The sequence below is a fragment of the Urtica dioica genome, chromosome 3 (genome assembly GCF_054948205.1).
Source record: "Urtica dioica subsp. dioica isolate 48M chromosome 3, U.dioica_male_clone48M_v1_H2, whole genome shotgun sequence".
Classification (NCBI taxonomy): domain Eukaryota; kingdom Viridiplantae; phylum Streptophyta; class Magnoliopsida; order Rosales; family Urticaceae; genus Urtica; species Urtica dioica.
Genome location: NC_142758.1, coordinates 49,010,614 through 49,024,013, shown reverse-complemented (window position 1 = coordinate 49,024,013; position 13,400 = coordinate 49,010,614). Strand labels below are relative to the sequence as shown.

At 31.1% G+C, this 13,400-nt stretch overlaps 1 protein-coding gene across 1 annotated transcript; it reads right to left on the bottom strand.

Annotated features, from left to right (window-relative positions):
• Positions 1–8,118: 8,118 nt before the first annotated feature.
• Positions 8,119–9,638, bottom strand: LOC149403428 (two-component response regulator ARR5-like). The gene is made up of 5 exons (XM_089609088.1): positions 9,276–9,638; positions 9,093–9,172; positions 8,933–9,010; positions 8,775–8,845; positions 8,119–8,686 (listed from the first exon to the last, which is right to left on the bottom strand). Exons 1-5 carry the CDS (start codon positions 9,424–9,426, stop codon positions 8,365–8,367), a joined length of 702 nt encoding a protein of 233 aa, XP_089465214.1. The 5' UTR covers positions 9,427–9,638; the 3' UTR covers positions 8,119–8,364.
• Between the last annotated feature and the right edge of the window lie 3,762 nt (positions 9,639–13,400).

Here is a 13,400-nt window from a genome sequence, read left to right as displayed (position 1 = left end):
TGTGTAAGTAAATAAAATTAACAAAGAAAATTCACTCTTTTGTAGTTACTACAAGAAAAAAAAAACACTCACCACAACCGGAAGAGATACCGGGGTGTGAAAGAGGACCCTGAAATTGCGAAACTTTATAGAAACATTTGAAAGCATGTAATAAAATGCACACACAAATGGAAATTAATGGCAGATTGATATATTTTATTCTCATTAAATGGCTTTATACACGTATATATGAAAAGCATGAAAACTGGTAACTATTGCTATAAAATCTCTTAACTAATAAAGACTGCAAAAATATCTCAACAGATATTGCGTACATATCTTGAAATGTATCAAAACTAATATATACTGAATACAATAAATGATAATCAAAGCCTATAAGTTGGCTAACTAAATGTGGACGTGTGAATACGTCCAACAGCATGTGAATTTACTTTAGAAACACAAAACTTTAAAAACAAATCTTGAGGATATAGCCATGGAACTCTCGCAGCTTCTTTTTTTTTTTTTTACTGCTCTAATACCATAAAAGCTTTTGAGAATGAAAGTAATCCTGTGATATATTATTTATAGAGAAACCCACACATAGTTTCAATCTTTAGAAAGCTGGAAATATATCAGGAAAAAATAACTACCGTATAATGGCAATAATAAGCAGATATTTTAATAAAGGAAAAAAATCTAAACTGACTCCTAATTTTAGGAAACATAGAATCGGCATTTAACATATATGCATATTAAAAAAACGGGCGTTCAATTTATAACTCTTTTATCCATCGTAGATGAGAAATAATATAAGCTTACTCCGTCGTGTTAACATCTTTTTTTTTTTATACTTTCCAACATATTATTATAATTTTTTTTTTGTGTGTAAATAGGTTTATTGATAATATTTTTCTATTTCTTAAACAGTATTTGTATCGTACTTATAGGACACAAGTTTAAACACTGCATGAAACAATTTGGACAAAAATCTCACTTTTTGGGTTTATGTTTGACTTCTCGACTATTGTTTTGACGTTTTGCTTAATCCAACGGAACTCACGTAAAATTCCTTTCAAGGTTGACCAATAAATGATTTTGAGGTGATAGATACTATATAGTACTAAAATAAAAACACTATATCCTGCAGCCATAAAAAATTATTAAAGTAATTTATAAAACACAAATAGCCATTAATAATGAAGCTTAAATGAATCACCTTAAAATTTTCAGTAATACATAAATAAAACAAATAATTGGCTGTTTAAGCCACGGAATACGGAATGTGTAGCAATTTAATTTTAGCCACTCTTTCGTTAATTTCCCGTAAATAGCCATCTTGTTTACGTGGCAACTTATTAATTGAATTAGTTTTACATTTTTGCCCTTACGCTATTTTAATTAGGCAGTTTTTTTTTTAAATTTCGAATTAAATATTAAAACCGAATAGGGAAGTTTTCAAATTTGAATTTTGAGCAGATTTTGAAAGTTCTCAGCCATTAATTGTTATGTATTTGGAAATTTTCGGCGTTGTATTTTCGTGCAATTAATTATGGATAAAATCTGTAAATATATTCTTCATTCATTGCTATTATTTGTCTTCTATATATTCATAATTTCCAGAATTTTCGTGCTCAAAATATTTCCAAAATTTTTTTTTAGTGCAAATACACGATTATACTGTAAATAATCTTTGTATTTACAATGAATATACTGTAAATATGCTTTGTTTTTACAATGAATATACTGTAAATAAGCTTCGTATTTACACGAATATACTATAAGTATATGATTTCTATTTACACGAACATACTAAAAAAAAAAAAAAAAAAAAAAAAAACTGTTCTTCGCGGAGTCCATAATATCGATCGGGACCTTTGGACGCAGATTCTTCTCTTCTCGGAAAATTCAAACAGGGAGCACGAGAGAAAAAAAATCAATCTCTTGAATTCCGACGTTTCTCTTTGATGAATACCTTCTCAATTTGATGAATTTTCACGGGAAATACCTTCTCAATTTGATGAATTCCGACGGTCCTCTTTGATTCCAGCCGAACTCCTCGCCAACTCCCGGCGACTCCCCGGTCCGAGCGCGCGCGGGTTTTGGGTCCGCTCATGACGGGGTGTTTGGTGGTGGTCCGGTCGAGCGTTCTCTTCTTCCTCGAGCTCTCACTCCCTCGATCTCTCTCTCGGCTCTCTCTCTCTCTCTCTCTCTCGGTTCTCTTTCATCTTTCTTCTTCTTTTTTTTTTAAAAAACTATAAATGGGAGCGGTTGTGGTTAAGTGTGAATGCAGCTACACGGTTATAATTAACTCCTTGATATTCGCGAGCATTAATAACCAAATATTTGACTTGATTACGTGCAAATAGCCGATAGAAACTAGGCGGGAAAACAAAATGGTAGTCTAGTCATATTTTGGCTGTAAATAAATCCTCCTGACTATTTACCATTTATTAACAAAATGTGGGCTAAAAATAAATTGCCTATTTTCAGGAGGCTATATAGCTTAATTACCCTAAATAAAAACCTACTTGCTCTACAATTATAATTTATTATTTTTATGATTACCTTACATCATTTTCCTAAAAGCATGACACGTTATCCTTACTAACTAAAATAGAACCCCGAATTCTTGTAGATTCTACAGTTTTTTACTTTTTACATTTCCTTTCTAAAGTGTATTCCTATTTCTTAAAAAAAATGTACATTCCCTAAAAAATAGCTACAGCGTACAATTTATATAAAATAGAGAACAATTTTACTATTACAGTAAACTTACAAGAATATCTTTAGAAACTTTATAAAAATTATTACATAATTTGATAATACAAATATATTATTCAAATTCTTTGAACCATATTTTTTGTAATAATATTCTGTAATATCATAATGTGAATTGTTGTACGATCTATTTGACTATTTCATATTTATTACATAAAACAAGCAAATCGGTATAACCTAAAATACAGCTTAAACTGAATGTGCTATTTTGACGTTTTCCCATATTTTGATTAGATTTTAACAATGTTATTATTTATCATCATGACCAAAGACATTGAAAGACAATGAAGTATAACATAATTTATTTAGGTATAATGATTGCTATAATTTCTAGGAAAGAGCTGGCTTCACAAATTAAATATTCGATTTTAATATATATTTCAAGGACACTATTGGAGACAAGGGGATGTTAAAAATAAAAAAAATAAAAAAAATCCTTTCGTTTGGACCTTTTTCTTCTTAGATTATATAATAACAACGATGCTTAATTGGTGATTTATGCTAAAAAAAAAACTTAGGGAAGATCCTATTTATCATGCTCTTTTGTTCAAGATTAATAAATTATATACTACACTATATCTATATCACCTTTGCATGAATGCGTTCTAACTTCTACATATAGAAATTCAATTAGTAGTGAAATTTATATCATCCATCACACGAATTTACAGCCCTTAAAGATGACATTCAACGTGTAATTAAAATATACCAATTGAAACAAGAAGAAACATGAAAACATACACAACCATACATCACAAACATAAAATGAACAAAAGAAGGATCACTGAAATATGTTGAAAAATGTTCGAACAACCAAAAACCGAGGCCCGCAAGAAGATACATCTAAAGAAGCAACAATCAACTATCTACCCAAAAGAAAAACACAAGTCACAAAAGAAATGGAAGACAAAAAAAAAAACCATAGAAAATGAACTAATTAACTACACAAAGACGAAGAAAGGACACGAGAACGAACTTGGCTGAGAGATCAAGAGGAGGAACCCCATATCCATATCGTTGCTGAACTCATCATCCGCCATTTGTGATGAAGGAGGAAGAAGCTTTTTTCTTATTGTCGACCGTTAATTTGGGGTTTTATGTGAGCACAACAAAGAGATGTTGACAGAGCAAATTATATAGAAAGAAAAAAAAAGTTTTTAGTATTTAAAAGTGGGCTGGTAGGGGAGAACTGAGAAAATAGCAGGCCTTAGTGTGATCTATTGAAAGCCCAAACATAGTTTTCAACCTAATCATTTAAAATTAATTGATTTACAAAATAGCAAAGTTCTTTTTGAAATGTTTAGCTAAATAGGGAAAGTTTTAAGTTGTTTTCTTAATAGTAAATAGTCAAAGTTTGACATTGACCATAACTATTGTGACACATTATTCTATATATAGAAATGTTTTACATTTCTAAACTCCAATATAGTTTAAATATACTTTACTCTGATATTTTTGTTAAGGTATTCTTATTTTTGAAAATGTAATTGAATATAATTTTTTTTTCTTCATATTATATATATGGGTTCATTCGAAAAATAGCCAACTTAAACGTTTGACATAGGGATGACATTTTTACCCGAAACCCGTTAGCCCGTCCGTTACCCGGTCTTAACGGGTCGGGTAATACCCGTTCAAAATGAGTTAACGGGCTAACGGGTATTACCCGTTAGTATTTTAGCGGGTACGGGTCGGGTAGCGAAAATGTTAAACCCGCCCCGTTAACCCGCTAACCCGCCCGTTAATTATTTTTATGGAAAAAAACTAGATATTTTTTTTAAGAAAACATTAGATTACATCATAATGAGTAGGTTGTTATTTTGATTCTTATTAAAAATTATTATTTTTTATTTTTTTTAAACGGGTTAGCGGGTGCTCAATTTTGGCACCCGTTACCCGCCCCGTTGGGAAAACCGGGTTAACGGGTACGGGTTAACGGGTATTTTAATAGGCGGGTACCGGTACCGGTATTGGTGTACCCGCTAAAACCCGTACCCGTTGCCATTCCTAGTTTGACATAGCTAAATAACCAGTGTTTGGTAAATCTTAGGTAAATAGTCATTTTCAGACGTAAATCTTAGATAAATAGCCACTTTCGTATGCCAAGCGTAGGCTAGCTATTTAGTATTTACCTAAAACTTACGTCTGAAAGTGGCCTATTTACCTAAGATTTAGCAAACGCTGGCTATTTAGCAATATCGAACGTTTAAATTGGCTATTTTCCTAATTTTCTGTATATATTAAGTGGAGTTTAAGAAAGTAGTTGGACATTATTCTATATATTTATGCTTTAAATCTTAATTTAATGCTCATATAAAAATGGATCAATCAATCCCGCTGCAATGTGCGGGTATGTCGCGTATATATTATATACATATAAGATATTCACCCGTATATGAATTTACCTGTATACAACTCTTGCTTAATTTTTTAATTTTATGAATGTCAATAAATCTTCAAAAATAAAAGTCTATTGAAGATTTATTGACATCCGTGTCAATACATTTATAAAGATGTCAATAAATCTTCAAATGAATTTTCAAATTCTTCAAATAAAAAATAAAAAAAATCTTTGAACGCCGTGAAGATTGGAATTTTTATTTGGCCGAAACTGACAAGAAATTCTAAGTGTGACAAATGAGAGAGAGGAAGGAAGAAAAATAAATGAGAAAATAGATAAATAAAAGAAAATGATTAAAAATGTAAATACACAAAATAAGTAGTAATATTTTTAGATTAAAATAGATTTATTGGTTTTGGTGCAAAATTATTGGGAAGGTCATATTTTTGGTGTAATCCATTTCCATTGTATTTATTTTTTATTATTTTAAGTGGGTCTAATTAAAATGATATATATTTCAAAATTTCAAATGGTATCATTGGCATGAACAAATTAACAAATAAAGTTCCTGAAAAATCTTATTCTTTCTCCTCCAAAATACTATACTCGCGGAAAGTTTCCAATTACTCATTGAACAAGCGTTCTAAAATACATGTCCTATAATGTAAAAAAAAATATTTGACGATAATAAAACTTTGAGAAATGTAATATATCATCCATGGAATATGATAATAATATGATTATTGATCACATTGACTTAGACTAATACATACGGAGACCAAAGTAGATTATATGTATGATAAATTCTTAGCAATAGAATATGTGTATGAGCACTGACATTTACAAGCACCAACATGTTAATAGGACTTATGGAATTAATTTTCAATGAAGTATTTACCGATATTAAGTATGCAAATCTTAAGGTCAGAGTATCATTTATTAGTATAGGTATATCCTTTAGTAATATTTATCCCTTTGAGTTGTTTCAATATTAAAGCAACTATAAAAAAAATGGAGATAATTTAATTGGCAAGTACCCCCAAATAATTTTCTCGCAGTGTGAATCATGATTAATTTTCTTAGTATTTCAACATGGTTTATTAAAAATCATGTTGATGCAGTTTCTCGGATAACATTTACGGGACACATGTCAGGGTGCGAATTTGCGAGTCTCATGCTTGGGTTGTTGGGGTCACGTTTCTGCGGGTCTCGAGGGAGTGGCGAAGGCTTGCTTCCTCTTGTGAGTTCTATGGATTGGTGATATCTTCTCTTCGTCTTCTTCGTTGTGTTGCTCTTGTCGTACTCGTCTCCTGTTTGTCTTCTTCGTTGTCCTCATCGGAATTGTCTCATCCTTGTATTCTTTGTCTTATTTGTTGTCCTCGTCGGACTTGTCTTTTCCTTGCTTTCTCATTGCCTTATTTGTTGTCCTTGTCGGACTTGTCTCCTCCTTTGTCTTTGTCCTTCACCTAAACAAAGTAGTGAAAATGAGCTAAAGGGACGTGGATTTGTCTCCTCCCTATTTTCGTCCGACGCTCAAAATTAGCTCTAATTTGAGTAAGTGAGTATGTATTTTGTGTGTTTTGTATTGCTTTGAGAGCAAAGAAAATAAGATGTTAGTTTGGTATCCTTTTTTTCTCTCTTAATTGAGTTCTCATTCACTTTAGAATGAGTGGAGTATTTCAAGGAGTTTTGGAACTTGTTTCTTGGGCTACAAGACTCATTGAGGTTGCTTGTTAGAGTTAATTGAAAAAAATATCTTTGTGGGGTCGAGAATCTCTTTGGATGGTTAAAAATCTCTTTGGAGGGTCTTTGAGACATGTTTATTTCTTTGAAGCATGACTAATGATCGTTTTTAACTTGTTATCTTGAGAGAAAACGATGACATAACAAATCACGTGGAAAAAAAATTGACACTAAGATATACGTCATTGAATAAACAAGTTGAACACCACTGCATTAACATCCTAATATTGCCTCTTATTGGCTGTTTTGTCTTCTTTTAAAAATGCTAGTTTATGGTTTAATTTTTCAATGAACAGCTTGTGAAAAAATGCACTCAAATCCCCCTTATTCCACTACACTCTCAAAAATATATCCCTCCCATCCTAATATAATTCATTAGCATATCAACATTGCACATGCACATAAAATTGTACTTCTCAAAAAAAAATCAAACATCAAGAAAATACCAACTTATTGTGATTTGTGAGTGACTTAGTGGGTCACACAACTTAGTCATCAAGTCTCTTTAGACAGCTAGGAGTGTTATTGTTTTGCAATATTGTATTGAATTCCATTACATTTTTGTACAACAAAACAAAGGACACAGGCATACAGCCAATTCGGAAACATCAAGACCTTTTTATTTTTAAAATTTTAGACAAACATTTGCAGGTTACGAGGGAAATATAAAAGAAGAAGCAAATAATAATAATAAAAAAAATAAATAAAACTGAAGATAGTGGGACCCACAAACCCATCGGCAGTGGCAGAAGAACAGAGCAGAGGTGAGAGAGACACCCTCCGAGAAGGGGACATTTGAAGAACTGTCCAATTCACAAATCCAGTTCTAATATTCTCTCTACCAGACAAGATCTTGCAAAACAATCACACCAAATCCTCAATATAATATATTACTACTTTATTTTATTTCATATTGAAATTGAAAAGTCATCGTGGGTTACATTCAGTGTTTCCGTTCCAAATAAAAAAATAAAATAACCGATTTAAACGTTTATATATTTAAATAATGATAAATTTTAGGTAAATAATCATTTTTATATATTTACAAACGTATATCTTAGATAAATAATCAACTCCGTATATTAAATCACGTCATTATTTATTTAAAATTTAACAAACGTTTTGGCTATTTAGTAATGTACGATTATTTTATTAATTTTTTGAAAAAAATAAAAATTATTATTTTAGATTTAGTTTTTATTCACAATGTTAGGTGTTCAGCTCAAACTTTATTCAACTACGGAGAATTAGATTTATTAGTTTTGATATAAGTGTAAAATCAAAGTCATATACTATCAACAAAGCAAAACAAATGAAAGAAAAATTGGAAGTGCAACAAAAAACCGTTGAGAACTTATAATCACTCCAACGGCCACGGGTAATTGCGAGTGTCTTATATTAATAATACTCCAAATAAAGGAAAAAAAATAAATAAATAAAAAGGTAATTCCATTTCCAACGTTTTTTTTTTTTTTTTTTTTTTTGGCAACGTTGTTCTTTTTTCTATCGCTGGTTTTACTCTAATCAGCGGTGTTGGGCATTTTGAGCCGTCGGATCGGAGAATCTATCGACGTTGGAGATGACGGCGCGGAAGGCGACGAGGAAAACGGCGACGGAGATGACGGCGTAGATAACGACGAAGACGACGGCGATGAAGAATCGGACGGTGGAGATGAAGATTGATCATCGGACGACGAAGCTTCTGTCGTCTTTCTCTTGTTGATCCCTGATTCTTCGTTTCCGATTTTGCCCTCCTTCGTCGTCATGTAATCTCTCAGCCGTTGAACGTCGGAGAGCTTCACAGGCTTCACTATGAAATCCTCAGCTCCTTCTTCCAAACACCTAATTAAGCACAGATTGATTATTTAATTAGTCACTAATGATGATTCAGTTTATGATTTGGTTGATTCGGTTTCGATAATTTTCTCACCTGTCGATTCGCGCCAGAACGTTCTCGGAGGACATAATTACAACCGGAATTTGCCTGAAAGTCGACGATTTCTGTTCGAAGTTCGGATTAAGCAGTCATGGTTAGGATTTTTGAGTGTATTAATCGATCAGAAATGAAAATGATAATTGAATTCAGACCTTAATTTTCTTGAGGAGTTCGTAGCCAGTCATTCCAGGCATGCAATAATCGGTGATGATCAGATCAACTTTCAAATCCTAAATCAACAAAAAAAAATCTCAAAAATCAGTGCCTTCCTAAAAAAAAAATTAACAGAAAAGAAAGCTAAGAAAAACTCACATCGAAACCAATAGACGAACTCTTCTCTTCGTCCAATCCGAGATACTGAAGAGCTCTGATTCCACTATCAACAGACGTAACTATGAAAGAAAAACAAACACAAAATTCTAATTCGGAACCACAAAAACAAACGAATTCAAGCCTCAAAAACCTAATAAACTCTTCTCATTTCTCTTACTATACCTTTACAAGAAGTGATTGTTAGCAAACGCTCGATGACTTTCCGATCGACGAGACTATCGTCGACGGCGAGAACGTGAACTTCGTCGGAATCGAGATTACAGTCGAGCTTCTCCGATCTCCTCCGCCACGAACCAGTACCGTTTCTCGCCATTTCCGGAATCCAAATGAAGATAACACTTTGCTCTGTGTCGTCTTTTTCCTTACTATTATTCCCTTAGATTTTTCTTTTTTCCAGGGAAAAGAAATTAAAGAAAATAAAAACTCAAAAGGCGTTTTATTTAGCTTCTGTGGCCAATCTTCATTTTTATACGCTGTGTGAAATATTTATTTATTTAATTTTTTCATTTCTGTCTGTCTATCTGTCTCTGTCCCTTTTATGTGCTCTTAATACGTGTCTCTTTCGCAAATCAAATCTTTCTCTCTCTGAGAAATCTCAAATCTGCTTTATTATTATTTTTTTTTTGTTTCAATTTCTATATATTTTTTTTAATTAGAAGCCACACCGCTCAAGATTCTGAAATCCACTTTGGTGTGATCTTTCGAACTAAAACGATACCGTATTGGCTAGAGGTTGAAAATGATTGTCGTGGTCATTACTCATTAGGGATATTTTGGTCAATCTCGGTGCTCGTAAAAGAAGTTGACTGGAAGTCAATGGATGAACCGGCAAATTCCAAAAACCGGCACGAATCCCGAACCGGCATGTTTAATGGAAATTGACTTTTTCCAGTGATTTTTTTTTATATAATTCTATTAATAGTAATATTTTATGATTTTGCAAAGTAAAAAAAAAAAGCTAGTTATGCTTCACTTAGCGAATAATTACAGAATCACTTACCAGAATTAATCTTATGAAAAAATAGATTTCCACTTTTTATGGATAAAGATAAGGATAGATCAACGTATTGAATTACAAAAAATTCAGAATAGCTGTTTTATTTACTTATATTCTATTAATAAATAGTATGTACCTATGATTATTTACGCGTAGAATTACTTACCTCTATCAGTCTTATTTACGCGTATGATTGTACATGAATTTCTTGATAATGTCTTTATTATAAGAATTACATTTTAAATATAAAACATTCATATTCAAAATGGAAAATATTCTTAACATATTTACGTATTGAATTTTAATCAATGGATAATTAAATTTTCTCTTTGGGTACACTGCATTTTCTTAAGCTATTTTGCATTATGAATGGTTTGCGTGCAAATAAAATATTAAGAATAATTTCAGTATATAAATATATATATATATATATATATATATATATATTGTATATATGGGCATTCATGCAAACCCACACCGTTACACGTGCTATCTCATTTTTAACAATAGTTTTTTTATTTTTTATCATAATCTTGTTAATGAAGTTTGAAAAAAAAAACAGATTCATGAAATCAATATTTGCTTCGGTTTCACACAACGACCTTACTAATGTGCTTTTTTCAATAATGAGACTGTGGGTTAATTAAATATCATTTAATTGATTATTGTTTGACACACCTAACCCTCAAAAATACCATAAAGGCCAAAACTAGTAACATGTATAAACCTAAACGCATTAATTAGGGAGCACAAAAAAGAAAAACTAAAGAACAACGACGGTGTGTGACTTGGCGCATAAAATTTGAGAATGTGAAACATTTAAAAAAATGATCACATCAACGATTTTGATAATTCACAATAATAATAGTAATACGACGATGTGATTTGTGAATGGAAAATAGGAAAAGGCCAAAACAAGCCTCGTGGGCAACGGGACCAAATATTGTGTTATTTTGCTATATTTATGTTCGTTGAAAAAAAAGAAAGAAAAGAAAAAAAAAAGCATAATTAATTTTCTGGCAGAATCCAACGCGACAAGTGAGAGAATTCGTGAGATTTTGGAGGCCCATTGAAATCTTATGGTGGGGCCTCGGAATTCACTTTTCAATTTTTTTGTGTGCTTGCCTTGGACTTGGACTTTATCTGTTTGCCCTATAAATAATTTTCTATTTATTATATTATTAAATTGAGAATTCTTCTTCTATCTAGACTTCTTTTAAGTGTGTTTTCTTCCCTCTAGAAATAGCAGAAAAAATTATGCTTTCTTTCTTCTACTCGTTTTTCTTTATATAGTTTTTAAATCAGTGTGCTAATCGTCAAACTAGAGATTCATACTGATTAAAGAATTTTTTGGATATATTTTAACATATCTCGAGAAGGGTGAAAATAAATTTGATGGTTAAAAATATATCTACAGATGTAAACTTTGAAGTCTCGTTATAAAGAATAACTTGTAATTAAGTTAAATTGTTCAAGAGATCAAAATGTTTTTTTGGATTTCGATAGTGGAATATCAATCCTACATGCAATGTACTAATTAAAACATCAACTCTTTAAGACTTAAAAAAAAAAAAAAAAAAAAACTTGTGGCTTGTGGCCAAACCAATTAACCGTGACCAAGATAAGCTCGAAGGAGGATCTCAAAGCGTACACTAATTTACATCTATCGAAAACTCCACAAAAATAACTATGTTCCATTATAATGTTTGAAACCGAATTGCAAAAACAACCAAAACAAAACACAAATATAAACACAAAGAAATAAAGCTAAGGTCGTGATTCTTTCGGTTTGAGAATGAAACGCTCGAAATTCCACAATGCTCCATATAGAGCCGCTCTTTTGCTCTCGCCCATGTTTCCCGATATCATTTTCTAATTAATACTAGTGAAAATGAGATTTCAACTAACCTCTTAAATCGGTAACTAAGTTTTGCTTGCTCGTTAACCAATTTAATTGAGTATTTTTTTTTATAAAGCATAACAAACTCTTCTTATTCTATTCGGTTGAAGAAATACTTTCATTTTGAACAAATGGAATGAAATTTGTGCCGTAAGAGATATGAAACTAGATTGAAAAGGCTAAGCACAATATTCAAATAGTATTTTATGAAGAAAAAAAATATTCTATGATGGTATTTTTGTTCTTTTGAATAGCTATATGATGGTTGTTAGATTTAGTGATGATAAAAATGAATAGATATGATGTAACTGTTCAATACATAGAGAGACGTGTGGACTTCTAAATGATTGTAATTATTTATTTTTACTTTAGGATTTCTACATTAACTCGTCATCTAGAATGGTGTTTTGAAACGTGGGTTATTTTCACTAAAAGCACATGCAATATAAATTCTTTAATCCATTATATCATTAATCCTGATTACTCAAACGCTTAATTAGGATCAATATGATATAATGGATCAAAGCAATATTTAGATTTAATAAAATTATTTTCTAAAAAAAAGAAATATTGGCACTTGACATTCAAAGGTTACATAGATTATAAAGTATTATGAATCATCATTCATCACTAATCCAATAAGCATGTTTCATAAGTTATTTGTCAATTGTCATAATCAAAGGTTTAGTCAACTATCCTTAAATTATATATAAAAAAAATTGGTTATAATATATATAGATGATTTAGATATAAAATAAAGTGTCTGTGACATTGAGCTTATAAAAGTGCCTCTTTTTTGTTTATATGTAGTTTTTTTTTTTTTCCCAACTTCTTTGGATACCCTAATAGGAGGCAAAATTAACTAGGCTAATCCAGCCAGCATAACAATAAACAAAGCTCACTCAAAATCCTCCAAGATTTTTTGATAAATGACTCACTTTGGTTATCTATATTTTGTCTCTCTTTTTTTCCCCTTTTTCTTTTTACTTTATTTTTTCAATTCTTTTTCACGCAAGGACAAGCGAACCCAATACTCTGAATTTCCCAAGCAAGACTTTTCTCCCATAGGTTCTTCTAGTAATCTTCCAAGGCCAATTCAAGGAGACTTATTATTATTAGTCCTTTTTATGTATTTATTTCTTTGGAAAATATGCTTGACTTGAAAGATATTATAATCCACGAAGTACCTGATTTATTAGGTGGTATTATCATCTCCTCTTATGTAATGGCGTGAGTTCAATCTCAATAAATAGTAAAATATTCTTATTAGTTTAAGATATTTTTTGCTTGTTTGTAATTGTGTTTAAGATGTTAACTGGAATAAATTGCACACTGTAGACTGAAAAATAGTAAAAAAAAAAATGATACATTATAACTGCTAGCTTCAATA